Source organism: Eleginops maclovinus, chromosome 18 (genome assembly GCF_036324505.1).
Source record: "Eleginops maclovinus isolate JMC-PN-2008 ecotype Puerto Natales chromosome 18, JC_Emac_rtc_rv5, whole genome shotgun sequence".
In the NCBI taxonomy this organism is placed as follows: domain Eukaryota; kingdom Metazoa; phylum Chordata; class Actinopteri; order Perciformes; family Eleginopidae; genus Eleginops; species Eleginops maclovinus.
The window spans coordinates 15,721,648-15,736,715 of NC_086366.1; the positions used below are offsets into that span (position 1 = coordinate 15,721,648).

The window sequence follows — 15,068 nt, forward strand, 5'->3', positions numbered from 1 at the left end:
TATTTCTGGAAGTTATAGAACTCAATCATAAGAAATAGACACAAGTCTGGAGATAAATTGGGCGCCTGGTGTCCCCATGCAGAGAAATACGTGGCTGCCTCAGGTGTCAGAGAGTATCACTGTCGAGCATTTAGCCAGATTTATCCGTGCACCACAGTAGAACAAGGCAAAATTTGAAGCCTCTAAATTTCCAGTCTCAGAATAGTTCAGACGCATTTATCAATAGTCTGTATCTGAGCTCATTTGGACTGATGGAGGAGTGGCAGGCGAGGGAATGGCTGCACTGTTCTTTACTGCATGAGAGAGCAGCTCAATTTTCCATCAATCTCACTAGTCATGCTCTGAACTTGAATGATTTTGATAAAAGACGAGCGGAGAGTGCAGCATTTCTCAACACTGTGAGGGCGTAATAAGTCAAGTTGAGGGGTCTAAGACAAGTGACACAATCACATCTCAACCTTAAAAAAACCCGATGTTATTCAAGTTGGATTCAGTGCAGAACGAGGACGTCTTGGAAGTGCATTAAAAAAAATTAATGGAAAAGTTTTGTTTCAGTTGAGCAACCACTTTAAATGGACTTGTCTTCACGGACTGAGCAGTTGATGTGTGTCTGCGTTCGTGTAGCAGGGATGTGCAAGGCGCTGTTTGTTTACTAGGTATAGCTAATGTTAGATAACACCCCTCATTCCCAGTGGAGAGGGAACGGCCTATGCTCCATGCTAATGAACATTCACCACTAAATGGCCTTTGAAGAGTCCTGTCTCCTCCCCCTACCTCCCACTCTTCCCCCACAAATTCCTGCCCTCACCTTGATCCCCGCTGTCTTCCATTTGACACATCTGTAAGAAAACATGCAAGGTCTCGGCCACCCCTGCAGACTGAGAAATAATTTTATTTAACTGGTAGAAAAATTCACCCAGGGTAAGCATCGTGACTCAATCACTAAAATGTCAAACTGAAAAATCCCCTAACACCTACAGTATCAACTGTTATGGTTGGTTGCATATCATGTTGCAGGCATTAAGTCGACTACAGAGCACCAGTTTTCTGTTTGCAAGTACCGTATTTATTACAAGGGAGAGCCACAAAAAAACAAGACCTGCTATTCGATATAAACATTAATGTTGTGCTCATTCTCATTCATTTTGCGGTGTTGCTGCAGCCTGCACTACATCGTAAGGAGATTATGAGACATGTTACATAATGCAATGCAATACAGAGGTCTAAAGTGTATTGTAAGCTGATTTAGAACATAAAGGTCACTGGTCATGAGGTGTACTACTCCGCCTGGGAAAACAGATGTGTAATATATTCAGAGGCTCGGAAGCAAGATCTTCTCAGAAAATGTCATTAGACACCAGATTTATACTTATTTAAAAATAAGTTGCCAGCTGGATGTATTGTTTGGGAAAATGGAGGTATTAACCAGAGAGTCAGTGTTGTGCAAACATAAATGGTTTTCTAATGGCCGTTGTAGAATTCTCTTTCTTCAATGCCTGTTTGGAGATTTTAGTACAAAAAGTCTGGCTACTTTATCCTCTGCTGCCTAAAAAGAAATGTTCTTTTTATTTATAAATCCATTATTTCTTGACTGTTTTCTGTGTAATGCCAAGCATCTATGCTGTCCCAAATGATACTATAAAACTTGTATTTGAAAACATACATCTTCCAGTAATATATTATCTTTAAGAAATAATATCTGACCAGACTTTAACAATTGAGATCAGGGTCATTTTTTATGTTTTTAAATGGGCTGAATTTGTTATGCTACTTGTATCCAAAGTGCTTCATAATTCAGATACATTGAGCATAGGGACCAATTGCAGTTCAGCAGTAGAATGAAAAAAAACCTCACAATTTTTGTAGCAGGTGTCGTTATCTGGCATTAGTCTTTCCACTTGCTGCATTTAGGTACTCCCAAAGCACTGCTATGTATCTGATGCTAATCCCTGACCTCAACAAGAAGAGATTTTCTCTAGAAAGTAATTTTTTTTCCATTCCTGCCTCTTCCTTTGTAGGTACGTTTGTCATTCATTCCTTTAACACACCAAAGATCAAAAGTATGGTTCCCTTAGGTACTCCATGTCTAAATATTCTTAATACAACACTGTGCTCAGAATAGAAAAATGGCAGACGATGTTATTACAGCAGCCTCTCTGGCCTCACATTTGGAATAAGTAGAATTTGATTATGTCTGTAATGTGACTGGTGTCCATACCACCAGTGCAGCTCTGCTTACGGCCTGATTGGGGGAGTGCTGACATACCCACCCCAACGTCCTGACATGATGTGCACAGCCTTGGGGATTTATGGGGGAATAAAGAGGATTTCCAACTGATGCCTGTGTATGTGCGAAGGTGAAATCGGCTCGGCTGAGCTCCCAGTAGCATATTCTTTACAGTCGCACCTTTCAGTCTCTGTAGTGGAATGACTAATTGCCGATCTGGTCAGCAACAGAGCATCCTATCAGACTATTTGTCAGCGTGGAAATCAGAGCTGCCAGCTTGTCACCGAATAAAATGGAACATAATTTCAGTTTTTCCTTTTTTTCATTTGAAAATAGTTTTCTGATCAGATAACGAGGCATGTCACACACACACACACACACACACACACACACACACACACACACACACACACACACACACACACACACACACACACACACACACACACACACACACACACACACACACACACACACGCTTACCCACTAACAAACACTTCACAATTTATAGATGTAATTACTTGGATGTAATTGAAACAATGACTCTTGCATTGAAAGAGCAAAGCCGTCACATGCACTGAATAGACTCCCACAGTAACCTTCATCCGGACAGGGGCAGGACAATCAGGCCTGCCTGCAGAATCAACTTAGGGACCGTCAATAGCCATTTTGCAACATTGAAAGACAGACCTCCGTGGCTTTTGTATTTGTTGCTGTGTGAAAAAGGAAATGAACGTAACAAGATGAACATACATGGGCAATCTCACCAAATCATTTTTGTGTTGCTGTAATAGCAAAACATCAACAGAGCGCATTGTCCTCAGTTAAATTCCAATGCCACTGCTTGCTCGTTAAATAGATTCCTGGAGTCCTTTTGTAATAACCGAAGAATGATTTGAAGATGAGCAAATACAGCTATGACTTTTAGAGGATGTGCTGAAATAGTATTGAAGGTCCAACACCGAATAAAATGGCAAATAAATGAATAAACTTTAATTCCTGAATGTCAGTCTATTGCATCTTTTGAAATTGGCAAAACTTCCTGTGGAAAAACCTTTAGCATTCATCTCCACTTCATACATGTTCTTCAACGTGTGGAGATCAAGGCTAGGGAAAGGTTGACAATATGATAGAAATCACTGCTCTCTCCCCAAAGTTTCTTGCAGTAACGTAACACAAAATGAGGATACAAGGCTAGTTCAATGGCACATTCAATCTCCAAACCCTACTGTGCTAAGTACAGCTCTAATAATTATGTACTCCTGCTCCATTAAAAACCATATTACTGCTGTGAAACACAATTATAACTGTAGGGTGGGCAGGCATTAATAACCTATACCCCGGAGACCAATTAAAATGGACCATTGGAATATTTTTTCTTTTTTAATAACTGTTTAAAGGAAAGAAAGGAAAAACTCGGGTCAGAAAAAACACAATTCCAACTGGGAATCAGAGTAAACAAATATGAAGGGAAAAACTGTAATTAGCATTTCTAAATGATTCTTTAATTTTCCCAATGAAACACTTGAAAAGAAAATGACACATGTGAGAGTTAAAACAATGCTGTTAAATGTTTAATGGCTAATTATGTTGAATAATTAATCCACTCATAACACATCTTTGTTGAAGTCAATAGTGTATGTGGAGTTGAGGCTTGAATCCCAAGACCAAACAGCAGTGGAAATCTGCCAACACCTCACATGTACCAGTGCTGAGGGAGGGAACAGCAAATCAAACATGTATGAAAACCTGCCAGAAATGGATTCCTAAAATACCATCTGGTGCAAAATAACATGATTTACTCAGTTGTAGAAAAAAAATTCCATGTGTTTGTCAGAACAATGAAAAGGGAATAAAGTCATATATGTATTCTGTGCACTGCATGTTGAAGTAATCCCTGTTGGCTTAACCAAACAAACCATAAAACACTATATTATGGTTAGCAATGTTATCCAGGGTGCAATATAGAGGCCAAACTCAGGTTCATGTGCAGTGTAATGTTTGCTTGCAAAGCTCCTATTAGCAGTCAATTTACAACTTGTATTATCCACAAAGCAGAGGGCTGTTACCCTCAGAAAGCCCCCTTTAAGTCATCACAACCCAAAGCCTCTCTGATGTTTAGTTTTTATATTCCTTATAGATTATTCATCAGAGGTCCTACTGCAGCATGCTACAACAGTTGACGCTGCACTGCAGATCGGCAGAAACATAGGGTCTTTTTAATCAAGTCTACAACATAATTCCCTGTTCCGTGTCTTTCCTCTGGCTCCTCTTGACAAGCAGGGGGAGAGGGGGGTTACTGAAGGCTTAGCCGGGATATCATGTCCCTGCCTTGGATCATCTCTGAGCATCTGACGAGCTGGAGCATTATCGCCACAGACTCTCTTTACTCCTTCAGAGCTGGGGATTTTGTGTAAATTCTACCCTCTTTCTCAAAAAGAAATACAGCCACCAACAAAGAACTTCTGGACCACCATTTTCTTCTTTCTCTCTGAGGCTAGAACCAACAATATTCTGCTCCATTCATTATACCACTGATGTTTTTTTTGTTCAGAAAGCTACTACTGGGTATTTTTATTGTGCAGTATGTCAGAATAAGAATGGTATGTCAAAAGTATTTAGATCAGTGAGATAGAAGGTCGCTCATATCTAAGACGTCAACTAAAAGCTTATTTTCTTCAAGTGTAAATATGCAATGAGAACACATGAAGATAAACAACATCTAGAAACTTTCAAACAAATGAAGAAGTGTTCCTCTAAACGGGTGACTTATCTGTCCCATGAGGTCTACACACACAAACAACAGCTCCCTACATCCTTTAAGATACTGAAAGACCTGACAATATGAACTCTTGTGAAACCTTAAGATCATGAAACAGCAAAGAACACAAACAACTGTGAGATTCACTGCTTTAACATCCCTGTCACTGAACAAAAACTATTCTAGGCCTTCAACTTAGGCTTCAATTTTGCAAGGCAACAAAAGGAATAATCAACTCGGCAAGCAGAAGAAAATCTAGTAAGTGAAATGAAAGAGTTTTGGAAATTAAACCTAGATTTTAAAAAATCTATAATGAACCACAAACCGGGGAAACAGTGGGCTAACAATGTTCAGAACAATACAGAGGAAAAATAGTGTGCCTACATTGGACCTGCTTCTTAGGTAGATAAGTGCATAGAAGCATCTTGAGCTTAGTCTGTTAGTTCAGTAAGTTTTTCCCTGTAATAAGTATAGGTTTTAAATCCAACAAAATACAGTACAAGTACAGCTTCAAAAAAAATCAACAACTTCTGATCCAGACATAAAAAATATAAAAGGTATCCCTACCACCAGAATTCAAACCCCTTTAACACTAAACAACTAAATCCACTGTCTGTTTGTTTATTAGATCCCCACTAGCTTCAGCCACAGCCGTTTCAAATTTTTAACAAACAACAATAGAAATAAGGTCAAGGGTAAAAAGAAATGGATACAATGCTCCATAGAAAAGATGCATGGCTAATGCTAAAATTAAAACATTACAACCAGGTTTAAGCACACAACCTTCAATTACAGTCAGAAAATAAACGGATGTATATCACCAGATCTTTCAAGGTTTTTATTTCTTAAACATGTAGTTTGAAAGGGATTTTTTTCGTCATGATCCGTTGACAACCACACCATTCGGAATTATATTCTAGAACTTCATACTCTAAAATCTTTATGTTTCAATCCTTGAGATGTATTCATCCAAAAATGTACTGATTTGACCTTTAAACAAGGACACAGAAGCAGTTCAGTGGCCCCTGATTACAACAGCATTTCGTAGCTGGTGGTAGAGGTGGCAGGGCCAATTCACACTCTGGGCTATGAATAAGAAATTGTACTGTATACTTTTCTATTGAAGAAAATGCTATACTGTGCTGTTATGCTGATTAAGGTAGTGCAAAGCAATCTACCACAAGCCAGCTTACCATTGCCGCTGTGACAGGGTATTTAGAAGAGTAGTAAACTGCAAGAAAGCTCAATTACATCCTCCTAGCATGTACTGCATAAATCACCGTAAATCCTCTTTCAAGCCTGTCTTTTGGAAATTACTGGAATGTTTCAGGAGAATACACGGAGACGGCATATCTCAGAGGAGAGTTTAGGCAAAACACTGCAGAGTAATGCACACTTTGGCAATAAAGGAACTTCCTGTTTGCCACACCTAGAGTCAGAGAGCTGAAATGAAGCTGTACCCATTCAGCATGATGACTGGCTCATTTCTGATAACTTCATTAGAGAAGGAGAGAGAACGAAGAAAAATCTGGTATAAAGAAAGGAGTTTCAAACATGTAAGCAATTTATTAAAAATGCAATGTAGAAGAAGGAATGTCCAGTAAAATAAAACCAAGCCAGGAGCAAAAGCAGTGTCATTTTTAGCTAAATTAATACATAATCCACATACAAATGATTACAAAGTGAAATACTTGATCAAATAAATGTAAAAATGAAGGGTACTGTATGTGAAAGCTTCCACATGCAAACCGCAGAGCTTTTGATGTAGTCTCACACTGAGCTTAAAACTTTTTATGTTGGTATTGGCTCTCCATATTTGTATGAAATGCAGAGTGGTTATGACAAAGGGGCCAAAATTGCTCTATTTCTAAAGCTATTGATAAACCAAACTATCCTTTAAGGATAGTTTTTTGTATTGAAATGTCACATTGTCGCATATCCAAATGTCAACTCCCAAGGTTGCCTGCCCAGTTGTCTCGCTTTAGCGGTGCTTTTGCAATAAGAGCATTTCTTTTGTCAAATGGTTAATAATAAAATACCTTTTTGGAAGACAGATTAATCAACGTTTAAAATACTGTTTACAGAAGATGCCAAAAGGTTGCTCTACTATAAATGCTCTTGAAATGAACAGCCACTCATTCACTTCATATGTCTATGAGAAAAAGGATATTGATGTTTTTCGGCCTCCCAAAGACAAGATGTGACTGGCATTTGTAGGGGGGATGTAAAGGGCATTATAATATGATGGATGGGCCGGTTGAGATATGGCTGCAGATGCTGATAAGATAGCAGAACAGCAAAGCAATGTCCCTACGTTTTCTCAGATCAAACATGTGACTGGAAAGGCCTACAGTATGACAGGTGTCTCTGACAGCCCCGCGCTGCCTGTCCTCAATGTCACCTATCAGCACTATCAGATTAAAACTGGCCATCCACAGTCTCTCTTAGACCTAGGTGTACCTCGTTCTTTCTCTCCACGGACACCTGATCACACATGCATGCAAGCTCTCTCAAACACACACGAATACACACACACCATACACAGACACACGAAAACACACACATGATTGCTGAGAGGGACAGTAGTGGGGGGCATACAGTACCTTGTGTGTTGACTGGATTGGTGGTGGGTGTGGGGATAGTAGTGGGAGCATCTAGATGAAAAGAGTAAAAAATAAAGAACATGTATAAGAAATAAAGGAAGACAATTGTAAATAAATAGACAAAAGTCATTGAAGATGATTTACCTAATGTCTCATGCAGACGTTTGAGCTTCTGGGGTGAGCTAATTTGAGACTGCTACACAGCAAAGCTTTGAGCTAACACTAATGTCAGCATGCTAGCATGCTAAAAATGTCATGCTAATATTTAGCAGTCGTAATGTTTATCTTTGCCACCATGTTAGTTAAAAAAAAAAGCATGGTAACATTTGCTAATCTGCACGAAATCCTAAGTACAGCTGAGGCTGATGGGAAGGTCGTTAGTTTTGTAGGTATTTGTAATAACCCATATATTTGAAAAATTAAAAAAATATGACCTGATGATGCCACTTAAGTAAAAGTCAGGGGATCACCAAGTTATTACAATTCATCCTGAGGGCAACCTTAATGTGTGAACCAAAATTCAATGCTATAAATTGATGGTTGACAAGGTTCTCTAACTCAATACCAGAAATGTCTACCTCATGGTGGTGCTGGAGGGAAAGCAAGGCAATCACCAAAAGTATTAGCCTTTATTCTCTGGAAACGTCTGTGTGTGTTAAATGTCATAGCAATCCGTCCAATAGTTACCGTTGTTGGCATCCACCATCCTGCACACTCTATAGCTTGACTAACAGCCAAATGCAACACTAGGACTTCATTGTGCTCGGGTTTATTATATGTTATTATGATGAGCTATTATAATTCTTTTTTTTGCTATGTTCTAGTCTCTTGCAATAACTAAGTCAAACTGCAAATTAAACCACTCTGGTGGTCTCCCGCTGCAGCACATCAGAGCCCCAAGCAGCATCCTCCACCCCACACTGTACTGATTAGACCTGTCACTAACCCCCAAACAAAATAATCGGAAAGACAAAATGGAGGGCAATTCAGGTATGCTACGGTACTAAGGAGGCCTGAAAGCTTTCTCATCAGGGGAATATATGCCTGGCTGTGGTGCAGGGGAAAGATAGCACGACCCCTTGCTGTGGGAGAGTCGCAGCAGGGGAAATTGGCTGGCTGTCTCCATGCCTTTACTGTCTGCACTCCATCAAAAGACAGCAGTGGGGGACCACACACTCCCAAACTAATGATAAAACATCAAGGACAGCATAATGTTGCCGCCGGGGATGGAGTGTGTGGCGGAGGTGGTGTTAATGATGGTAGGGGGGTATCGGGGTAGCAGGCAGAGATTCTCCTCTGACAGTATTTGAAGAGGGGGTGGGTTGGATTTCTTTCCCTGTGACCGAAAGCAGTCTGATAGCTGAAATGTCAGTGTCTGGAAAAAAGGAAAATTGGCCATTCAGGAAAGAGGGTCTTCACAAAGGCCGGGATAGGATGTGGCACATATAATATCCAGGCGAACAAGAATTCTCCATGGGCAATTTCCAGCCCGAATGACTCTGGGCTCAGCATTATGTGTGCTGAAATATGAGTGTATTTTGGAGAGGCCATATTTTCAGGGAGCATTTGTATCAGTGAGAAATTTTGATATGAGAAAATGTAACCATAAAGTGAAACAATGTAGGAGAAATTGTTTATCTATGCCTGCTTAAACATGCCAACACGACAGCAGGGAAGATATTTGTTTTTCTTTTGTCTATTGTCTCTTGCTTAAAAGTTTCACTTTAGATTGGGATTTTCAGAGGTTGTCTCCCAAAACAAGAAGAAAAATGTCTGTAAAAGAGGTTGTTTTAGATAGTGTATTTCATTTATAAAAGAGTAATCTACAAGCTGATGTGTTAAAATTGATGCTCACTATGATGCACATTAGATGCATCAGTGTGATTCACAAGGACAGTTTCACAACAGCTTTCATGAGAACATGGAGACCCATTCATTCTGCTCACGTTATGTCAAAACTAGGGGTGTAAGAGTATATCTGATATAGTGAAAATCAATACTATTTTTCATGATATTGTATCATTTCTCATAAACCATGATTTTAAATTAATCATTTACATGCAAAAATTGTAATACGGTGTGATAGATGTGAATGTAGATCCTACTGTTCTGATTGCACAAAAAAGTGATTTTCTTTTTGCTCTGTGCATGTGGTGGTGTTTCCTTTATTATACATAATAAATGATTTATTAAATACATTATAAATATATTAATATATTGATAAATATATAATCCAGTTTTTCTAAAATAAGATTTAAAAACAGCAATGTATCGCAATATATTAAATTGTAACCATTAAATATTGATAGCTGCGTTATCAATTAATTCAATAAACAGCCCTTATAAAAATCAATCTCTGATTTCAAGTGCCTTGTGAATCTCTGACTTTAAGTTCAAGGAAGATTTATGGGTGAAAAGTCAACTGTGGGCTAAACTGTGGCAGTAAAAGCACGATGCTCTCCCGCAAACACGCAGCATATGAGTTATAGCACCAAGTCACCTCTGAGAGAGACAGGTCTCTCTCCGGGTCAGCTCTCTCCCACACCACACACCAGCAGGGGGGGCACAATTCACAGCCTGATGCAGACACACCCACATGGAAAACAGCATGACAAGCCTCTTTCTTAGCCTTTCGACCAGCCACATACAATACAAATGCCACAAAAGGACCTGATTTGATGTGGATTTACATCGGCTGCACACCTGTCCGGGCTGTCAGACAGTGAAAGGTCATTAGTCTTTTTGAAACAGGAAGAGCCTGAAGGACTAGCAGCAGTAGAGGGTGGCAGAAAGCTGAAGGAGAATTGATGGACGATTCAGCTTGGCTCTATCAATAATGGTCACAGGCATATTTATCAAGAACAAAACAAACTGATTAAAATAAAGCTATTTGTGGCGTGCAGTTGCTTACACAAAAGGGTTTCTGCTGACAGGTGTGTGATGGTTTTAGGAGGAGCAAGAGCTCATACTCACTAAACAAGTTTGATAAGAGAAGAAATTGGTTATTTTGTGAGAAAAAAAAGTATGTTATCTGGTGGCATAGGAGTGTTGAACGGTTTGAAGTCATTAGAAAATAGTACAAATTTCTGACCAATTTATCCTGCACAAACACACACTAATTAAACCACTGTAGCAAGCATGATTAGTCTGGGGCTACAAACCCTCACATGGACCACAACATGATTTTGTCTGGCATTAAATCCTCCAGAAAAAGAGGAGTGGGAGTTGCAGACATAATTATACGCGGGTATGAGCACCTTTTTACCAATCTCCCGTGTCTCATTACAGCGAGCTGAAGTCATCGCACTTGTACACCAGAGAAACGGTGTTTAATGGAAATTGATTAAATATGTGAATAGGAAGTTACTAATTGAAGATGTCCTAGCCAAAGGCACAAACACTTAAAGCAAACACAATGTAGGTGGAATGAATAGATGTTGTTTTAATTCTGAACCAGATAACATACTGTAGGCCTCCCATTGTTTTTCATTCTTGTATCCAAGTGTTAGGGTCACACCATGAAGCAAATTATGCATTAATTTAACAGCAGTAGACACATCATCATGCTCTCAAATGCCCATAGGCACTTTTTCTATTGAATATTATATTATAATTTAAATGATCTGTGATAATAACACAAAATCCATTTATAAAAACGCCATCTTAGAGGAATACAGGTCAATCTCAATTTCAAAGGAATCTTCACAACCATTATGATTTAAGTTGTGATGGCTTATAAGTCTGCCTTGAGCGAGCAATTTTTCGGCATATGCCGTCCTTTTGTTTGGAAGTGATTATTATGGGTCCATTGGGAACAAGCAGATGCCATCATCTGCCTGGCAAAGCACAATGATGAATAACCATGGGGTGGCAGAGAGTCACAGGAACCTATGTCACAGTGACAAAGTCACATGTGTAATAAACACATAAACATCAGACATATGAAGGTGTGAAGATATATCAATGCCCGTCTGACTTTTTCCATTCAAAATTCTGGACTCCAAAGCTAAGTTTAGTTCCTATCCACTAAATGTTATGAGGCATGTTTTTTAAGTCTCGAAGTGTAGAAATTCCGTCCTAGATAACTCTTACAAAGTAAAATAAAAACTGCATTAGTCCTGCAACAACACTCTGTTTTCCTTCTTTATTTTTCCGACATGTTTTTAGACGCCTCTGCTTACAACTATGTCCCTCCAATTAAGTCTGATTTACTGCCTGCCAGACAATTTTTGAAACTGAATTAAGGTTTAGACCATTATGAATGCATTCAAGTAAAAATGTTTCAGTAAATGTTATACATTTGCCAACCAGACAAACAGTTCAGGTTTGTCAACACAACCTTAATAAACACATTAGGTATTGACAATACAATGTTACTGAAAAAAATTATAAAACCTGTCATTTGCTTTCACACAATATTAGAAATTTAGCTTTTAATATAAAACTTGTCGCACCTCAACTCGATCCCGCTGTTTTGGGCACGTAAGGCTGAAACATGAGTGTTGGTTTCAGTGACCAAATATAACGATCAGTATAATGTGATGCTTCGAACTAAATGACATGCTTTCCCACAATAGCATAACCCACAAGGAAGAGCAGTGTCTTTCCAATGTGACAGTATTGGATGCACAGATATATCTGACTAATTCTTTGATATAACATTAAGCTGCTATCGTTTCTCTAAAAAGCATGACATTAACTCCTGGTTGTAACATTCAACAGAAAATACTTTGCTGTAGATAATTATGCCTGGGACCACATAACAAAATGAGAACAATGAGCTGTTAGCCAGGTAAATCATTCCCTGCTGATTGGGGAACATACAAAATAGAAACAATTATTGTTGTATTTGTGATAATGATTAATTAAATATTGAATTAAGACATGTATAAATACTGAATAATACTGCTTTGAATAATTATGTATGGATGATGTGTTTTTGAAAAACACATTTTTGAGCACGTTGGATTTGCCATGATGGAAATACCCCAGTTCAACCCCATCATCATGAAAAAACTCCTTTCTTAGTGTGAAAGTGTTTTGTTGGGGCTCTTCAAACTACAGTCTAGACATGCTCCATATGTAACGTTTTTTAAGATAGCTTCTATTAGGAACTATAAAAATTGACTTTTCTTGACTTTGTTTAACATAAGGCTTGGCAAATAACAAATAATTTAAAGTAAAAACTATTTTAGCACAGAAATATTTGTTTTGTACATATTACTTGACAGTCTTCACAGCAGATTCACCGTTCCTGTTTTTGGGTATGGTCACTGGCAGACAATGTTCTTGGCACACAGGCAGAGACAAATTGAAACTTGGGAGCAAAATACAAAATGCTCTTCTAAACAGCAGGGAGCAAGCGCTCCAAGGAGAGAATGCAAAACTCCACAACAATGGCTGCACCTGCTGCAAATGTATTTTCCCCCCACTTTTCATCACCCCTGCCAGCCACCAATACAGGAAATTAAGGTCCCGGGAGTTGCACTTCACTGACGTCACTGATGATTTTAATACTTCAAACAGTCCGCCCCTGCTGTTCCCCCTTGGGGATTAAAGTGAAAAGATGCCTGTTGCACCTTTAAACAGTCAAGTTTTCTTTCTACAAGTTATAAATATTTCAGATTATGTGATTGCAGTTGAAGTGAATACATTCACTTTTCAGTTGTTTAGTGTTTTCAAGTAACACATCATAAAGCACTATGATGTGTTAAATACAAACAAGGAAATCACAACAAAGACATGCTAATAGTTTAAGTAAAAACAAGAATAAGGTCAGTAAGGAGAGACTCATGTTAGTTGCTGCATTTGAGATCCAAACTGAGGGGAATAAACTGCCTGCTGCATTTAAAGTCAAATCCTGGGGAGATGGGCCCTTTCTTGCCCTTTACTGGTTGGATGCAGAACATATTGAAATTCTACCCACCTCAATATAAGTCAACAGAACCAGATCACATCTTGATGGCAGACATATAGTGTTCAATTTTTGATATGAGACCAAATAGTCAATACACATTTGTGTTGCTAGGAATGGTTTGAGATTTTGAGCTTTCTTGCCAAGCGTTACATGAGAAGATTGACACTGCTCTCATGTCTATACTTGAAATACAGTATAAAGCTGCAGCCAGCAGGCAACATTGGCTAAGCTTAGCATAAAGTGTAAAAAAAACATTGGGAAACAGCTAGCTTGACACCTCTGAAAAACACATTTATAAATATTTTGCTTGGAAATTATGGTTTCTTGGGCACCAATGGGGTCTGCTGAATGACAACATGAGAATATCAGCATACATCCGATTCTTTTTTTTAATTCTAAATGAAATCTGCGGGACTTTAATATGCAGTCAAAAGTCAATTAATCCATTCATTTTTATTCTATACGGTTGAAACTCATCAAACATTAAAAGTAAAGCAGTAGCTCAAATCTTCAACATACTGTATATTTGGAGCTCTGGATTTGTCAACAGCAGCCCCCTACTGTGACGTTAAGCTTCCTGTTCCTCTCAATAATGGCTTGCATCTTATTTGGAATGTGATTGTGTTTGTGGTACAAACGTTGCAGTAAATCTTTATAGTGTAGTTCAATGCAATCCCTCGCCTGCCTAAGCTACTGTAGGCAGTTAGGTCTATAAACCTTTCTATATCAGCAATACAGACTGAATAAAAGAGTGATGATGGCATTTAGACATCAAGTCCGATAAAGCTTAATACATACCATATACGTAGAGGATGTAGTCATCGTAGGCCTCTCCCACAGTATTGGACGCCAGACAGCGATAGGTGCCGTTGTAAGATTTGTTGAGGTTTTCGATGTACAGATCAGAGCCGGTGACCACAGCATGAGGCGGCATATCCTCGTCTACTCTCAGCCAGTTGATCTGATGGGGACTGAGAACACAAATACCACAGACATCACTCAGGAGCTGTCAATCCATGCTAGAAATCCGCAATAAAGGTCAAATCTGAGATATGGTATGAAGAAGGCCATCGATGGGCCCAGTCAAATTATGTGTTTGATACAGCATGCATACAAGTGCTAATATTGAAATAGCTCAAGGAAATGTGAAGGTTAAGGTCAATGCTCAGACTTGCAGAAAGTACAAAACTTAAACATTTTAAGAGTTTTTCTTAAAGTGTTGAGGTGCTGGGTTAACACTCACTGTGGTTTTCCTTCAGCAATACATGTCAAATCTAGATTATCACCCTCTCTGGTTAAACCGTCAGGATATGTCACCACAATCTTCACTTCTGGTTTATCTGAAAATAAAAGATGAGCATTCACAATACTCAATTTGTGTCAAGTTATAACAAAACGTTCTTTTCCTTCAATACAGTCAAAGCAAAAGTTACCAGCCAAAGGTAAACACAAAAGGTGATGAAATGATTATCCTACATGCTCAGTAGACGTCCAATGAGTCTACAGTACATTTTTTCTCTCTTCTTATCAATGCTAGCCAAAGATTACCAAAATGTCAAG

General features: G+C 38.7%; 1 protein-coding gene across 2 annotated transcripts in view; it reads right to left on the reverse strand.

The window, feature by feature from the left end:
- Positions 1-15,068, reverse strand: part of cadm1b (cell adhesion molecule 1b) — a 115,274-nt gene that overhangs the window by 5,279 nt on the left and 94,927 nt on the right. Inside the window, exons 7-9 of one of the 2 annotated variants that reach the window (XM_063907874.1) lie at positions 14,752-14,848; positions 14,307-14,479; positions 7,592-7,642 (exon numbers count right to left, since the gene is read on the reverse strand). In XM_063907874.1, the coding sequence (XP_063763944.1) occupies positions 7,592-7,642; positions 14,307-14,479; positions 14,752-14,848 (321 nt within the window). The remainder of the gene's footprint in view (positions 1-7,591; positions 7,643-14,306; positions 14,480-14,751; positions 14,849-15,068) is intronic. The other variant, XM_063907875.1, reaches the window with a different exon arrangement.